Genomic DNA, 16,966 nt, shown 5'->3' on the forward strand with positions numbered 1-16,966 from the left:
TTTATAATCCGTATCTATTGAGAGCGTTAGAGCGTTCACTTTTGAGAGCACTAGGATGTTAAACCACATGGGACACTGGGACAAGATGCTTGACTGAAAGTGTCTCAGGCAGATAGGGTATAGGTTTTTCTAGGTGTTAAGTTCAGCAGCGTTGTTCCATCATCCAGAACTCAAGTGGGATTCCAGGCAAGGGGTGTAGTAAGGTCAGTGGGGCTGTCACTAAGTGCTTCTTCTTAGGCCCTGGCCTGCTTTTTCTTTTGATGGCCTTATATCTGGCATGAGTCATCAGTAATTCCAGTCCATAACTTGTTTAAAAGTTCAACTATTGTATGAGATCCAGGCAATCTCTTGATCACTGATTGCTTATTTTTCTTCCTTGGGCTTCACCATTTTACCTTTCCCAAAATTTCCTGCCGCTCTAAATTTTAATTAATATAACCCATGTTTGCCTCTATACCATGCTGTCTTTTTCCTCTCTCTTCAGTCCCACTTATTTGGCCTGGTTTTTGGCTCTCATACAGTTCTCCTTTCTCTACAGTTCTCGGGAGGCGAGGATCCAAAACTGTCATTAATCTATTGTTCTGTTTCCCTTTAGTTAATCTCTGGCTTTTCATAAAGTAAATTTACAAAGTCCCTTGATTAACAAAGGAAATTCTCAAGTCACAGTAAAAGGTGTGCGTAAAACACAACACAAGGATACTTGGGGACATCGGCTAATCACACTGCTCTTATAATTGGCCCAAAAGAAGTGGAGTGTAACTTAAAGTGTGCTAAAGCACCACAAAACATGAGAACAAATTCACCTTTCTTATGAGAAATAAATTTAACTAAAATTATTGAAAATGGAAATCTTTTTTCTCGTACAGTAAATACTCAGTGAATTCTTGATGGAGGGACAATGTGTTTGGACTTCAGAGTAGGATGGAATTCTGCTTCGTGTGTCGTAAGGGAGTAAATTAAGCACAAAGGAACTGGTACCTAGCAAGCGGTTGCTGAGAAAGACTTAATACTTCTCCCACTGCTGAAACACTCCAGATAAATAGCTTTGTGAGCATATGCATGTGGGATCCAACAGTAGACTCAACCGGGAAGTCTTTTTAGACCAACTATGGGTAAAAAGAATTTACATTCACTTTCTGATATGTAGCTTCATGACTTTTTACTACACTGAGTTTTTTCTTGATGTTTGGTGATAGGGTCTCGCTATGTCCTTCAAGCTGGCCCCAAATTTACTGTGGTCCTCCTGTCTCTGCCTCCCAAGCGCTAGGACGACATTCATGTACTACCATGTCCAGCTTACTATTTATTTTTAAGCAGTTGAGTGAAATATCTATAAGATAGTACTAGATGATAGCCAACTAATTAAAATTACCAGAGACAAAGATCTGTCGATATTTTGACTCTAAGGATATTTCTTTTTATGTTGAACTATGTTAGTAGACAAGATGAAAGAATTTATGAAGTACTGTATCATGTATGTGGGGGAGATTAAAGAATAAGATGTTTTTCCTACTTTGGGAAAATGAAAACCAGCCACAAAGTTAAGAAGGTAGTATTTTAATGTATGAAGTACAACCCTGTACACATTTCCTAATAAAGGAACTGAAATGCAGTGTTAGAAATGTCCATGTCCCCCTTCCTAGAGAATGTTTCTCTGAGGTGTTTTCCATACATGAGAGAATGTTTTCTTACTGTAAAAGTCTGAGAGAAGCTTGAAGACGGCAAAGCAAAAATAGGAAGCAGAGTTCAATCTGTGGAAAGCTCAGGGAAGGAAAGCAAATCACTGAAAAATGTGTCCCTCCCTAAGGAGTCTTAAAATACAAAGAGGATAGAAAAGCAATGATAATAAAAAGGCTGTCATAGATCCATTAACGGGAATGTGGTTTGCCAGTGAGCTGACTGGGTGTATTAAATTTCTAGGTTTTAACCTGTCTTTCTTCATAAATTCTTCTAAAAATGTTCCATACCTTCAGTACCTTTTTAGTGCTATTTAAAACAAATTCCAAATCTTGTTTCTGAAAATTTCATAGAAGTTATTTAGCCTGGGATAAGGAAAACTTAGAACTTTGAATTCTAGGACATATTAGACACAAAAAAATGAATTGGAACAACTGGGTGTAATAGTGCATGCCTGTAATACCAGAACTGTAGGAGGCTGAGGCAGGAGGATCAAAAGTTTGAGCCCCACCTGGGCAACTTAGTGAGATCCTGTCTCAAAATAATAAACAAATAAATAAGTAAATAAACACATGTATGTTAGATGTAGCTGTGTGAAGGCCTTGTGTTCTAATTCTAATATGACCAAAAGAAGAAAAAGAAGGGAAGGGAAAGGAAAGAAAGAACAGGAGAAAGAAAAGAAAAAGGAGGAGGGGTAGGGGAGGGAGGGAAGAGAATTGGGAAAGCTTTGGTCTGACCAGATAAGATGGAGTTGGAATAACAAATTTTTCTTCCCACTTTTGACTAAATAAATATCTCAAGTACCACAGTGGTCTCCTTTGTTGTTCACACATTCTGGGCATATCAATTATTTCTCTATAGCATCAGAAAGATCTAAGAAGTGATCGGGCCATTCAATGATCCATGACTACTGTTTGGAGACCTGCTGGAAATTTAAGAACAGGTGAAGAAAATTGGTCAAGTTACACCCATCCCACATGGCTAACTGGTTATGTGTGCAGTGCAGGCAGGTCAATCAAAGAACCTTTGAGACCTTTGGACAGGGACATAGTGATAGGATCCAACAGCACTGAAGTGCTCCCACGGTGGTCCAGTGTGGAAGGGAGGCTCACACTTGAATACCTTTGTAGCTGTAAACCCCAGGTCAAACATGTTTTGTGTTCTCACTTGCTGCACAATAACTAAAACTTTCTTCTATTTCACTATGCTGAATACCACCAACCAAAAGGGTGTTGTGACCACCAAATCATTACAAGGAGACAAAAAGAATCTTACAGCCTCCTTGCTGGACCTGGTGGGTAAAGGAAACACTCTCAATGTTCTCCAGGTGTTGATCAGTTTATTGCCCATTTTCAGAAGGGAGATTATGGAAGACTGTAAGATGAAGCATAGGACTGAAGAGGCAAAGGGGACTAAAAATGTGCCTGCTCCACCGAGTCTCAGTGCTTCCTAACGTGGGGTTGAATCTGCTTGGGGGAAAGTGTTTGTCTTTGCATAAAATCATCACACAGCTGAAGAGCAGAACAGCAAGGGATCTGGGGCTTTACAAGACTGCACATCTGACTCTAATGGAAAGGCTTAAGACACATGCTGCCAAAGGCAAGCCTCACACCCACGTTTTCCATCTCATCAGGAAATATGGTGGAAAAGGGTAACTGTAGCATCCCTTAAAGAAGGAAGAAACCTGTATGGTGACAGTATTCAGTGTTGCTAAGTATATCATGGCTTCAACCAGTGAATTCACTACTGAATAACTGGACCATGCACTTCATGTGTGCAAGGAACTATACAAGACTGGGAAGAAATTCAAACTTGAGGTGAGAAATGTAAGGGTTTCTTGGGATTTTTTTTTTTTTTTTTTTTTTTTTGGTAATCTCAAAAGTTTTAAAAAGGTCAATGAAGTGAAGATGGAAAACTTTCCCACAAAATGTGATCTAGATCTCACCAAATGCTCAAAGATACTTTCTCAGTCTCCTCCCACAAACACAAGGTTGCCAACATAGTTGATCTATTATGTGGAAAAAAGAAACTAAACAAATACCATCATTTCACACAAACAGCAAAAAGAAATCAAAGTTTTGGGTCATTCAGTTTATTCCTCTTAGGGCATTCAGTGAATATTAACTAGGGTACTTAAAAGTCATTTCAATTAGAAACCTTTTTAGTCCTTCATCAATTATTTCCAGTGTCCTAATCTCAAATACATCCTTTTCTTCTACAAACTTCTGAAAAAGATGAACACCTCCACCAACACCAAAATAATGGGCTTTGCTGGCCAAAAGCACCCGTCCATCTTTACTCAACAGTCTAACTAAAGTTTGGTGCAATGTAGTATAATAATCCGGATTATAAATGGTTTCCGAGGTAAGAATGAGATCATATTTTACAAAGAGTTTTTCACTGCTTAATATAAGCTGACAAAACTCGGACCACTCTCCAGAAAATAAACGACAGTTACCCAGTTCTTGCACTACTTTTGACTTCCTGCATCTTTTTGCATCTGGTTCATTTACACCATTTTCTTCATGTTCCAAAGTGCAGTTAGCCACTACGTTAGGTAAAGTCACTTCCTCAATCACCAAACTGTTATAATCTTGAAAATGAATTTCTTTGGCTCCTCCCTTAAATGCAGTTATACCCAGTAATCCTGATCCGCAGCCAAGATCTAACACTTTTTTCTCAGCAAATTTCACTTTGGCCTTTGTGAAATAAGCCAGGAGGTCAAACGTACATTCCCAGATTTTTAAGCCTCCTTCATAAACACCTGTAATCAGATCAGAGTGAGAAGAAAAGCTTTTGGAAATTATGTTTTCTCCAGGGAAGTTTTCTTTTGACCAGATAGTTTTCACTACTGATATTTTAACATGCTGAAGACCTGGTAACATTTCTATGACTTTATTTTCTAACACTTTCTTTAAATCCTTAGGTATGGCATGCTCTTTGGCAACTCCCAGGCAGGGCTGCTTTTCGTCTGGGTCCAAGTCCTTTGAACTATTGGCCGCACTGACTAGGCTATCAGGATCTTGAGAAGGAGTTACATTTTCTATTGATCTGCACTCCCCCAAGTGCTTCGGATGCAGGTCAGACAGTTCTCTAAGATGTTTCTTCTCCTTCTGTTTTCCTTTTTGACTTTCTGAGGTGGATGACACTTTTGAGGGATCCAGAGTCAAAACTCCACCTTCAAGGGGTGTCAATTCACTTTCTGCATGGTCTTCTATGTTGAAATTAAATTGAAAACTCATCTTCGTATTAAAGGCACACGATTCTTAAATTCAAAGAAAAGGCTCTTCAACTTCTGCATAAAATCTGACACACGGAAATTTGCCTCAACTATTTAATTAGTTCCACTAAGGTTAACTTCTTTTTAGCTATCTATACACCGCGTTGTCTCCAAAGACTTTTTTGTTTCTTTGTTTGACACAAAGTCTTGCTAGTTCAGGCTGGTCTTTAACTTACTATGTAGCCCAGGCTGGCCTCAAACTCACAGCTCAAGAGTGCTAGGATTACAGGTGTGCACCAACACACCCAGCTTTAAAGACTTTTCAAAGAGTCCTTTGATTCTCTTTCATCTGACCCTGGAAAAAGATAAAATAACGATTAAAGCAAAAATAGCACATTTTACTAAAATGAAATATTAAACCCTTTACCTATCCTACATGGCTGCCTTTTCTAAAACAGCTGTGGAAGGAGAAAACAGATTTAGTGAAACATGCACACATTTTAAGGCTTCAAAAATTGGAGCAGAAAATAAGGTACAAAAATAACCGAAAAAGAACAGTACAGCAGTCACTGCCACAACTACCAGAACAAAGTCCAAATTTTTTAAGCGGGAAAATCTGATTATTTGGCATCTTGCAACAGTCCTGAGTATGCCAAGGATGTACAACCCTTGAACCACTAGAATTTCCCTCTGTTGCTGCTTCAAAACACAGTAGTTCAAGATTATGTTTTGGTAAGTGAACATTGCTTTTAAAATAAATATTCATGGGTATTGGCAGAAAAGTGTAAATTCAATCACATGATTTCACTACAAACACCTGGTCCAGACTGCCAGTGTATGAGAGTGGGGTCATCTGGGAGCAATTAATAAAGATAAGCTTGTTGATAGCGCTGATCACAAAATTGGGACACTGCACTAAGCATTTCTACAGTACAACTGTAGAAGTGGAACCAGCTGGTTCTTTTGTGTTTGCTTTTGTTTTGTTTTGTGCAGTACTAAGGATTGAACTTGGGGCCTTCTTACTATCTACACCCCAACCCTTTATGATTTTTAAAATTTTCAGACAAGGTCTCACTAAATCGCTAAATGGCCTAGGCTGAACTCGAACCTGAGACCCTCCTATCTCAGGCTTCCATAGTGCCAGAACTCTGTACTACTGCTCCATCAGAGTGGCAGTCCTGACAACCTCACCCTTCAGGCTGCATAAGGGGTGCACACCCCAGTATCCACCTCTCGCTGCAGGCTGGGAGCCACTTCCTGGACGGGTCTTGATCAAACTTGACCCCAGAAGAGCAACTCCAAAGCTCCAAGGAACCGACGCTTGTAAACCTAAGGACCTCTAGTCCTTACCTCCCAGAACAGCCATACCTCTAAGGAAAGCCAGCAGCAACCCGGGCCTGGGACGAATGCGATCTGGCGAGTCCTAGCTCCGTCATTTAAGAGCGCGAACCAGTGAGTCTAGTCCTCCGACGAGCCAGATAGGCCTGGTTTCCTCTCTATGGTTCAATCCTGACGGACGGCTCGCAGGGCCTGCCGGGATGGCTGGGCTTCCGGTCGGGCTGTGGCGGGACTTGTTTTGAAGTTGACGTCTCCAACTACAGCATGTCTCAGGAACGCGTAGGCATTTTGGAGGAGTGGAGCAGCTGGTCGGAGGACCTGTGCCGCCGGGAGCTGCCATCTGTTTTGCCCCGGCTCCTCATATCCTCCGTGGTTACTTATCCCCTCGTGGGGCCGCTTGCGTGGCGGCGGCCGGACCTTGGGTCCCTTGGGCGAGCGCTAACACTGTGGGGACTGAGGGTCTGCGAGGCCAGGGCTTCGGCTCTTGGACGCACAGACTTGTGAGTTTTTGGCGGGGCGCGGCGTTTTTCCCCAGTCTCTGCGATGGTGGGTTTCTGTGTACTGCTTAATTGCAGGGCAGCGAGAGCGCCTTTGCTCGGGGACCTGGGGGAAGCGGGGACACAGACCAGAGCCGCGAGCCGGATGCTGTAGCGTGGGAGGGACTCGCTGAGCTTTTGCAAAGCCTTCTTACTCCGCGTGCGGAATTTGGGTCACGCCTTCCTCAGTGTTGTGTGAATAAAAAGACAGAGCTCTGCCGAGGTGCCAGATTTTTAAAAAAGACGTTCAGTAAATACAAATGTTTTCTCCCTTTTTCCGGCCGATTAGAAGGAATTGCCTCAGTTGCTTCAGGTGTTGGCTTTCATCGGCTTCATTTGAATTGTTTAAACATTTATTCAGTACTTTCTGTCTGCCAGGTTCTGTGCCAGACCCTTTCACAGGTTTTCTCTTTTGTTCTTGTTTGTGGTGCTGAGGATCAAACCCAGGGCCTTGTGCATGCAAGACTAGGGCTCCATTACTGAGCTAGATCCTCAGTCCTGCGTCTGAGTTGTTTGATGTCACTTTTGCCAAGGAGAGAATTCTCCGTGTGTCTGTGGTCCCTGTGGTAGCCAGTGTAACTGGAGTCCTAACCTCTTCTGTTGCAAGAAGCACTGTTTCCTTTACATCGTTGAGCTCACCTTCTCCATAAAATTATACTCAAAAGGGGAAAAAAGTGACGGTCAATTGACTGAACCTCTGGACCCTGCACAAATAGCCTTTCAGTGAAAACCCATCATCATACAGAAGTCATGCACGTAGGCATTAGCAAAATGTGATAATTTCTGTTCTTGAGGGGTTCCGACCTGAAAACAAATGATCGTACCCCTCAGGACCACTTACTTGTGTACACAGTATATAGCAAGTATTGTGTTAGCTATACGGACACAAAAAATAAGGAACATGGTTTCTTTTCCTCCCCTCAAGTTTATGGGAACTTCACTAAATTTAAAGTTAACATTTCCATCTTTGTATCACAAGTTTAGCATATTCATGTTCTTGCAGTTTTCTTCACCTGAGTAAATAGGTTTACAAATCAAACCTTTAAAAAAGCAAACAAAAAGCTAACAGAAATACCAACTTGAAACCTTGACTTTTGTCTTTCATAGGAAATTGGCTCAAAACTCATTCAATCCACGTATTTCCATCACTGTTGCGATCCTACTGATTCTGAACTACTACCACCTGAATTACTAATAGTTTCCCATATTTTGTTATAATTCATTCTTTAGAATGGGTTTGGAGTGAAAACCACAGGTCTTTTTTTAAAAACCCCATTCTCCATCCCCATAATTTAGTGAATTAGGAATAAAATCTACATTTACCTTTACAGCTCCCCTGTGGTAAGAGGCTTGTGCCTCTTTCTCCTACCTAGCTAACTGTGCGGTCCTCAGATACATCAGGCATACCTGCCTAAGAATCTTTGTGCCCAGCCTAGTTTGTTCTCCCACCCTTTTGAACATCTCATCATTGAGGTCTTAGCTCAAATGTTACTTCCTTGAGGGGTCTTTTTAGAGCCCTCAGTCTCAGTTCCCCAGAACCAGTTTGTTAGACTTCTATCTCATTGCTGTGTTTAGAAGGCATTTTATCATTAACAAATAATCTGCTTTTCCTCTTTCCCTTTTCCTGACTGGACTGTAAAGTTAGAGGCAGGAATTTGGTTTTGTTCATTCCATTGTGCACAGCATGATGCCAGTGCCTGGCACATGATAAATGCTTGGTAAAGGAATAAAAATATTTCATGGTTTAAAAATGCTTGAAAGTGTCAGGTAAATATTTTTCAACATATGGCAGTATTTTTGCTGTTTGCAATAATTGAAGCCCACAGTCCACTCTAACGCAATTATTTTCATATTTTGAATTTTACATATTATTGTCTAGACCTTATGTAGGTAATCATAATTGATGATTACCTGTAAAATAGCAAAAATTTTCTTGAGCTTTGCTGAAATTTTTCCATAAGGCATATTCTGCCCTACTGAACTCATGAGTTCATGACTGTATATCTCCTTGTGACTGCTATTGTGAAAAATGTACACAAAACAGGATTTCAGAGGAAGAATCAATCTTTGTATTACTGGGATAAGTTTTATGCATTTGTATTTCTTGTTAACGTATTCTATAATAACAGTAAAACATTGCTAGTAATTTTTAATGGTGTGCAATTTTTGATTTAAATATAGGGTAATTTCTGGTAAGGTTGGTATGATAGGAGTACAAGTACTGTGATACGGAAAGACATAGGTACAAATAAAGTAGAAATGAGGAGAGAGAAATTTCCGTCCAGTAGTAAAGATTAGGAGCTCATGAGTTAGTGTGGCATTGTTACCTGTCTGTGAAAAATATTTTATGACTGGCAGTGGTTTGAAAAGGTAAGTTTATCCCTAAATAATTTTGAGAACATTTCCCAGAAATATTTTCACAATAACGTTTACCTAACATTAAATTTTTAAAATGAAAGTAAGCCAGTAATTTGAGTCTAATTTTAGTCTCATGAATCTTTGCTAAATTTTAAGAGGGGTCCTTTTTGGATTTTGTATCATGAATGAATGTTGTACTACAGTGATACAAGTATCTTCCTTAATTATTTTACTCTATGTATGAACATTCTGAGAGTTGGGTTGAGCATATTCGTAAGTAAAACTGTTTTGATTATATGATTTACTTTGATGTCATTAAGTTCTAAGTCCCACATAGATCAGTGAATGTGACCTTACTGTTTTGTATTCTCTCTGATTTTAATCATTGTCCGTATTATAGGCTCTGCAACCTTTAGTTATTTAAATGGGCAAACTTCTTCAAAGTACACTGCTTAATATCATTTGGAGAAAGTTGACTTTATTTTCATCTGTCATTTATTGGTCTTCCTTGATTAGATTTATTCTCTTAGGAGAGAAGAGTTACAACTGTAGATGGCTCAGTGACTCACATTTTGAGTTAGCTTATTTGTATTTCACTTGTTTGTACAGTATTTGTTTATAAATTTAAATCTGAATTGCCAGTTGGGGGTCTAAGTTTTTCAGGTAACAATTATTTTTTATCTAGAGTGAAAAGGTTATGCATATTCATTATAGAACATTGAAGTATGCTGAAAATCAGAAATAGTTAAAAATAGAATGGTCTCATTTCTGTACATTCTTGTTCCCTTATCCTGTGTATGTACATGTTTCTATTAAATTAGGAATATACCGCTTTGGAATCTTTTTTTTTTTTTTTTTTGAGACAGGGTCTCACTATGCAGTTCAGGCTGGCCTTGAGCTCACTTTGTAGCCACACTGGTCTTGAACTCAAAATGATCCTCCTGCCTCAGGCTCACAAGTGCTGGGATTACAGACGTGAGCCACCAGGCCTGGCTCACTTTGGAATCTTTTTAATCTCAGACTATCCTGAATTTTTTTTATGTTTTTAAATATTTTAATGACAGTAGATGCTGTTGGACAGACATATCCATGTCAGTTTAACTACTGTTCAGTTGCTGGATATACAGACATACTTTCTTCTTTTTCTTTTGCTATTAGTAATAACTTAGTAGTTTCTCTATATAGAATATAGCATTTTGACACTACAAAGCTTCAAATTGGAGGTACTTACATATTCTCACATTTGGTGAAAACAGACTTCTGCTGATTGACATAATTTTACAAAGTGTCATTTTGCTTTATAGAAATTTTGAAAATTATGATAGAAATGTTTTTACCTCATATGAACCACCTGACATTGGAACAGACTTTCTTCTCACAAGTATTACCAAAGGTATAATATTACTGTCTTAATTTTTATGTTATAAAGATTCTTAAAATCTAGTCTGTTTTATATTACTTAGTCTTAATTGTGCCTCCATATTTTAATTATCAAACATACCTGAAGTACAAGTAAATAGTAAATAATTTTGAAATTATGTGTGTATGTGGTGTTGGTGTAATTATTAGATGATTGAAAACTTTCATTTTCAGGTTTTACTAATTGATGAATCCTTTAGTAATTGAATTTAAATTTGTGATTACTTTAAATACTCTTGTAAAGTTACTCAATGAAAATTTGTGATGGATTATAGAAGTTTTTAAAGTCCCTTTATCATCACTGTAGTGTTTGATTAATAATTATTGAATTTCAGTGGTTAGAAAAATGGGACCAAAAAATTTAATAAAGAAATCTTAGAAAAAACTAAAGTGTTAGTAAAATCAAGTCATTAAAGGAAGCTTTACATTCACAAACTGCATTGTTAATTTTTGCATGTTATATTGTTGTACGTTATATTGTTTCTCTGAAAAGCATAAGCATACTTTCTGTTTTAAAGTAGAAGGAACTTAAGGTGCTTTCTGCTAAAGTGTAACATTTATAATTTATTGGGATAGATTTCAAAATCTAGCTTTTAAGTAAATAATCATCACAATTCCTTTTACTTTACTTAGGTACTCTTTCTGAAAAGTTTCTTCAAATTTGTTCTTTATCACCAAGAAAGATCTTGTTGGTGAAAACAAGCATGTGAATCTTAACTGGTCTATGGAGAACATTATCCTCTTCAAATACATTGTATTGTTGCCTGTCTTTTTATTCTTCAGGGTTTGGGCCATTTAAATTATTTAAAAAGATCTAAGTAGTATACTAATGTGGTTATGTTTTTATAGAAAAAAGCTTGGTTGTAGGTTCACATGCTCCTACTCCATGTAGGTTCACATGCCCCTACTCCAGCAAGGGCATTTTGAATTTGTCACAAAAAGTCATTAATGAAAGAGTGATTCATTATAAATTTATTACAACTACCAGAATATACCTTTGTAAATGCCCATATGAATGTTGATTGGTCAAGGTAGTAATGTTTTGGTTTTTTGTGTTTTTTTTGAGACAGGATCTCACTATGCAGTTCCAGCTAATTTGAGCTCAGGTCAATCCTCTTGCCTCAGCCTCCTAAGTGCTGGGACTATAGGCATGTACCACTACCACTTTTGGCAGTTATCTTTTATTGTGTAGAATAGGACTTATATTGTTTGCATCCCAAAATGAACTTAGAGTATGTTTTTTATATTTATTCAAACCACAGAAATAGAAGGTAAATCAATTTCTGAGGCTTTTTTCTTTTGGAGATTGCATTATATAAATATATTTTGTATATAGCTTTTACTTAGGTACATTTGGTAAGTTACACAGTACCCAATGAATGTTACTAATACAAAACCAAATCATTATATTACAGCCTTTTTTCTTTAAAAATATCCTTAGTTGGGCATAGTGGTGCATACCCAGCACTCTGGAGGGCTGAGGCACAAGAATCTCAATTTTGAGCCCAACCTGGACAACTTAATGATTTACACATTGTGTCAAAAGGGCTAGGGGTATAAATCAGTGCAAAGGGGCTGAGTTAAATTCCCAGTACTGGGAAAGAAAAACTTAAACTTTTCTAATGATTTCTATTTTTCTGATTTATTTATAACCCAGTTTGTTTTTGTAGACTGTAAAACTGTTCGATGAGATGATATATGAATTAACCACTCAAGCCAGAGGATTGTCAAGTCAAAATGTAGAAATTCAGGCCACTCTAAGGAATATTTTACAAGTGAGTTAAATGTATGGGAGCTATGGGTAGAAAGTGAGTATTGCTATGTTGATATTGATTATCCAGGTATTCCTTATGTAATTTCTTATGCTGGAAGTAAATTTGTGGACTTACAGCTACAAAGACAGAAAGTTCAATAGGAATTTTTTTGATGCAATTTTGTATTGTTTAGGTATCTGCATTATTACAAAAATATAAGTCAGAATAGCATGCCCCTTTAATTTCAAGGCATATGTATGGAATTCCTGCCAGGTGCTTTGAGCGTAGAATAGCATTGCAGGTAGCTTACCAGTTGTTCCCGTATGGAATGGGTAGTTCTTTGATAGACAAGTTCTGTGAAAAAATGTGTCTGATATATCCCTAGTGCCCACGACACAGTCTTTTATTATGCATAAATATATATACCTAGAATGAAATGTCTTTATTTATTTGCAGACAATGGTGCAGGTTTTAGGAGCTCTCACAGGATGTGTTCAGCATGTCTGTGCTACACAGGAATCCATTATTCTAGAAAATATTCATAGTCTTCCCTCTTCAGTCCTTCATGTAATCAAAAGTACATTTGTACATTGCAAGGTGAGTAACAGGTGTAGGTGCACTTTAAATTAGCCTAGGGTCAGTGGGAGGGGAAGCTGGGTGAAATGGGGTGTACGTGACATTTTACGTTGCAGTTATTGTTATCAGGATGTTCTTTTCCCTGGTACAAAAAGCATGTATGTAGTAATTACTTAAAAGTAAATAGTGATGTGGGTGGGTCACGCAGGTAGCAGCTGCAGGAAAACTGGAATCCAGGAATCATTGTAACCCTCAAATTACAAATGGCCTGACAACTTGGGTTATGCCCAGATTTTAGTTTTAACTTATGAACAGAGTCATGAATTATGATCCAAATGCCAGCCGCTTACGCTTCTGGATGGTCTCACGTGCCAATATGACTATGTATCTGAATTTTGGAAGAGGTCTAGAAAGAACATTGCAACATCCTTTCCTGTATGGAATGGAAGTTATTTTATACGTGAATGTATCTCTCAAAGTACATTATATAAAGTGGATGTTCACAAAAACATTTGTTTAGTGAATGTGAGTCACCTAAAAACTTCACTTATCATCTCTGATAGTATGAATTAAAGTATATTTGACTTGAGCTTTTTATGATTGGCTGTTTCTCTTATTTTCATATTTTGTTGATCAGAATAGCGAATCGGTGTATTCTGGGCACTTACACCTCATTTCAGACCTTCTCCAGGCGCTCTTCAAAGGAGCCTATTCTCTTCAGAAGCAGCTGATGGAGCTGCTGGACATGGTTTGCGTGGATCCTTCAGTAAATGAGAACGAGGATGTTTTGAATATGGTATTAGGTAAGTGCAGATTTAGTGTATTATGTAAAATAATTCATGTAGCTGTTAAATTATCAAACCTAACATTGTTTTTTTTTGATGTTATACATTATACATAAAAATAATTCTTAATAAATGTTTAGTCTTTCAAGTTTTAAAATGTATAAGATTTGCATGTTTAGTTAAAATTTGAATTAAGTAATTTATACTCTCTAAAGTGGTCTGTATTCAGAGATAGTAGGTCTTGATTTTTTCACCATAACAAAAAGCAAGAAATGCATTTTACATTCCTTCCTCGAACGTATAAACTACATGTATATGTTTGTAAATGTATACACGTACACCACATATGTAAGACTCATTTTACATATGATGTACTCAATACTTTCTGTTGTCCCCCTTCTGGCTAAACCATGCTAACCCTGAACTCATCATCTTCCTGCTTCAGCTTTCTGATGCTAGGAGTATAGACCAGTGTTACTCTGCCCAGCTATACTAGTTTGTTTTTAAGGAATTGGTGATTGTAACCACCTTTATTGATTTCATCATTCACTAATGGATTATGACACAGATAATACATCAGAGCAAAGATTAAATTCATAACTTTAGTATATAAAGAATATATCTGGATTTTGTGCACAACATCAGGTACTTTTTGCTTTATAACAAACCATCCCAAAACTGTTTAAAACAACCATTATTTTATTTTTTCACAATTTTAGGCCTGCAGTTTAGGCTTGGATCAGCTAAACTCACCTAGTGCACCTAGCTCACTTTTATGTTTGCGGCCAGTGACTTAACTTGTGTCTGACTGTCAGCAGAGGTGGCAGCACTGAGGAAGTCCCATGTGGTGCATATTCATGTAGACTAACCAGGGCTCAGTCACCTGCCCATGGTTTCATTTTCCCAAAGTAGCAAGAAAGGGCAGGTTCCAGGATGCAAGCCTTTTCCAGATTTCCAGTTGCCTCACTTTTATTGTTCCCTTTGCCAAATCAAGTCATGGGGCTATGCTCAGAGTCATTTTGGAAGAGTATGGATACAGGAAGGGCAATTGTGGGTATTAGTACAACATCTCTACCACTTGCAGAGAAAAAGCCTTGTACGAATACTGTGTAAGTTAGCTTTAATGCTTCCTGGTTAGGTTTTCTTCTTTAGCAGTTTATCACTTTGGATGAAAATTGTAACTGTAGGATATTTTGATTAGAATAGAGTACAACATCTTAGTAAACATCTTCACTTTCATTTAAGTTATGGGATAGGTGTAAATTTCAAAATTAGTTTTTCACAACTTATAAGAATCTTAAAAGTGTGACATTTATTTTTAATTATTTTGAAACTGTATTACTGATTTTAATTCAGATGTTGAATATTCAGTTGATACTTTAAAAAATAAGAGAAAGTCACCCCAGATGACATTTGAATATCCTCAGAGTTGTGTTGTTTTTCCTTATAGTTATTCATTCGTTATTGGATATCTGCTCTGTTATTTCCACTATGGATCAAGCATTTCATGCCAATACTTGGAAGTTTATAATTAAGTAAGTTTGTTAGCTTTTACTTTTTTAGAATGCATTTTCTGTAACCCAAATCCTAGTTTTCATATTTCCTTAGGATGCATTTGGAACATATTTGCGGGTATATAAAATGTCCATGGACATTGCTGTCAGATAATCCAGATCTTTCATATGTAACTCACAAAGTAGTTCAGGCTTTCCTGGTAGTGAATCAGACTAGGCTAGAACTCAGCCATGTGCCTGCTCTACTGTTGTTTAACCATAAAGTGTTCTATGTCTAAGCTTACTAAATTAGTAACTATAATGAGAGCTGATTGTGATCCCTTCATTATATATTTGGGTTGTTCAAACTGAAATCCACTTAGAAATTAATTTAACTTTACGAACTTAGAGTTTTTGAGGTGTTACTAGGAAGAGTACCATTACCACACATCAGATTCTTAGGGGTGGAAGAAGACACGGTTGTAATGTAAAAGCACTTAAGTAAATACATGTTTGTATAAAATGGAAAGGTCAGTGTAATGTTTTCAGGTCTTTGGTGCTTTTGTTGTACCACGAGGACATTGGTGGTGGTGTGGTAGTTAGGAGCATCCTCCCTGGGAGCCATACTGCATGTACTGAGCCCGTCCTGAAATCTCTGAATCCTTTGAGCCCTCGGGCAATTTAGCCAATTTCTCCAAGCCTCAGTTTGCCTATCTGAAGATGGAAGTAATCAGCATAGCACTTTCTTGCTAGTGTTGTAATGACCACAGAATTCGTCACTAAAATGCTTGGAACTGTGCGCCACATACTGAGTGATCAAAAATTAGTTTCCTTCTCATCATCAGCCCTGGGCCCCTCTTTTTCCTTCTCATCTATTTTCTACCCAACAGTCAGATTATCATGTCCCTCTACTGCTTCAGATCTGTCCCAGTGTACCAAGAGTAACAGCTGGTCCTCTCTGCAGCCTGCCGCCCTCACCATTCGGTCTCGTGCTGCTCTCTCCCTGTTCTTAGTTCCTCAAGCCCCAGAACCTGTCACAGCTTTTCCCTCTGCAGATGATGCTCCTCTCTCAGCACCTTACTAACTCTTACTTATTTTTTGAGTTCACAGCTTACATGTTTTATACTTGATTCTTTGATAGCCTCATATTAAAATCAGGTTTCTTTCTGTCTTGGTATTTAGCATGACAGTAATTAATTATTCTTGCTAACTTTCTGTCTCATGTTAGACCAACAGGTTCCATACAGAGGGATACAAATTATATTTATTTGATTTACTGTTATCCCCAGGACTTAGCAGAGTGCCTGGCATACAGTAACATTTTATTTAATGTTTTACACAGGAAGAAAGAGCAACTTGAACATAATTGCTTCAGAGGTAAAGTTAGTACATTGAATGATATAGTGCCTAGCATATACCTACAGTATGGTGCATGGTGGGTTGACTATTATGTAAATAGATATTTTATGGCCTAAGTTACTTTTGGTGATTGTATTTTCTTTTTGTTCATTTAGGCAGAGCCTTAAGCACCAGTCAGTTATAAAGAGCCGATTGAAACACAGAGATATAATTAATAGCTTGTGTGAAGACTTGCTTTTCTCCTTCCATTTTTGTTTACAGTTAGCTGAACCGATGCCGCTTTCAGATACACAGGTAAAATAGTTACAGTACTTTAAATAGTAGCTTTTATTTCCTTTGGCCTTTACTAAATCTCATTTCAGCACATGGATCATTCTACTTAAGGGGATTTTAACCCTCCTTCTGTCCCTCTTTTCCTCCCTTCCTCACTTCTCTCTTTCCCTTCCTGTCT

The 16,966-nt window shown here is 37.9% G+C and overlaps 2 protein-coding genes across 17 annotated transcripts in view; one reads left to right on the forward strand and one right to left on the reverse strand.

Annotated features, from left to right (window-relative positions):
• Nucleotides 1-3,753: 3,753 nt before the first annotated feature.
• Nucleotides 3,754-6,393, reverse strand: Mettl18 (methyltransferase 18, RPL3 N3(tau)-histidine). 2 transcript variants are annotated; one of them, XM_003468615.5, is made up of 2 exons: nucleotides 6,266-6,393; nucleotides 3,754-5,252 (listed from the first exon to the last, which is right to left on the reverse strand). In XM_003468615.5, exon 2 carries the CDS (start codon nucleotides 4,917-4,919, stop codon nucleotides 3,798-3,800), a length of 1,122 nt encoding a protein of 373 aa, XP_003468663.1. In that variant the 5' UTR covers nucleotides 4,920-5,252; nucleotides 6,266-6,393; the 3' UTR covers nucleotides 3,754-3,797. The 2 variants fall into 2 exon arrangements, with proteins under 2 accessions (XP_003468663.1, XP_063109726.1); XM_063253656.1 differs by lacking the exon at nucleotides 6,266-6,393 and adding an exon at nucleotides 6,248-6,264.
• Nucleotides 6,394-6,455: 62 nt separating this feature from the next.
• The window catches only part of Firrm (FIGNL1 interacting regulator of recombination and mitosis), a 38,616-nt gene continuing 28,105 nt past the window's right edge, over nucleotides 6,456-16,966 (forward strand). For 4 of the 15 annotated variants that reach the window (XR_010048851.1, XM_063253641.1, XM_063253651.1 and 1 more), the window contains exons 1-8: nucleotides 6,462-6,594; nucleotides 9,362-9,402; nucleotides 10,434-10,522; nucleotides 12,219-12,323; nucleotides 12,759-12,899; nucleotides 13,516-13,681; nucleotides 15,114-15,198; nucleotides 16,671-16,809. Coding sequence is in view for 12 of the 15 variants with exons in the window: in XM_063253641.1 (XP_063109711.1) it covers nucleotides 6,500-6,594; nucleotides 9,362-9,402; nucleotides 10,434-10,522; nucleotides 12,219-12,323; nucleotides 12,759-12,899; nucleotides 13,516-13,681; nucleotides 15,114-15,198; nucleotides 16,671-16,809 (861 nt within the window). In the remaining 3 variants the exon portion in view is untranslated. The other 11 variants (XM_063253653.1, XM_063253654.1, XM_063253643.1 and 8 more) reach the window with 10 other exon arrangements.

The sequence above is a fragment of the Cavia porcellus genome, unplaced genomic scaffold, assembly GCF_034190915.1.
Source record: "Cavia porcellus strain 051 isolate PalLab524CR breed Dunkin Hartley unplaced genomic scaffold, mCavPor4.1 scaffold_7, whole genome shotgun sequence".
NCBI lineage: Eukaryota > Metazoa > Chordata > Mammalia > Rodentia > Caviidae > Cavia > Cavia porcellus.

Coding starts and splice junctions, on each gene's coding strand:
- Mettl18 (XM_003468615.5), bottom strand. CDS start 4,919: ATGAGTTTTCAATTTAATTTCAACATAGAAGACCATGCAGAAAGTGAA.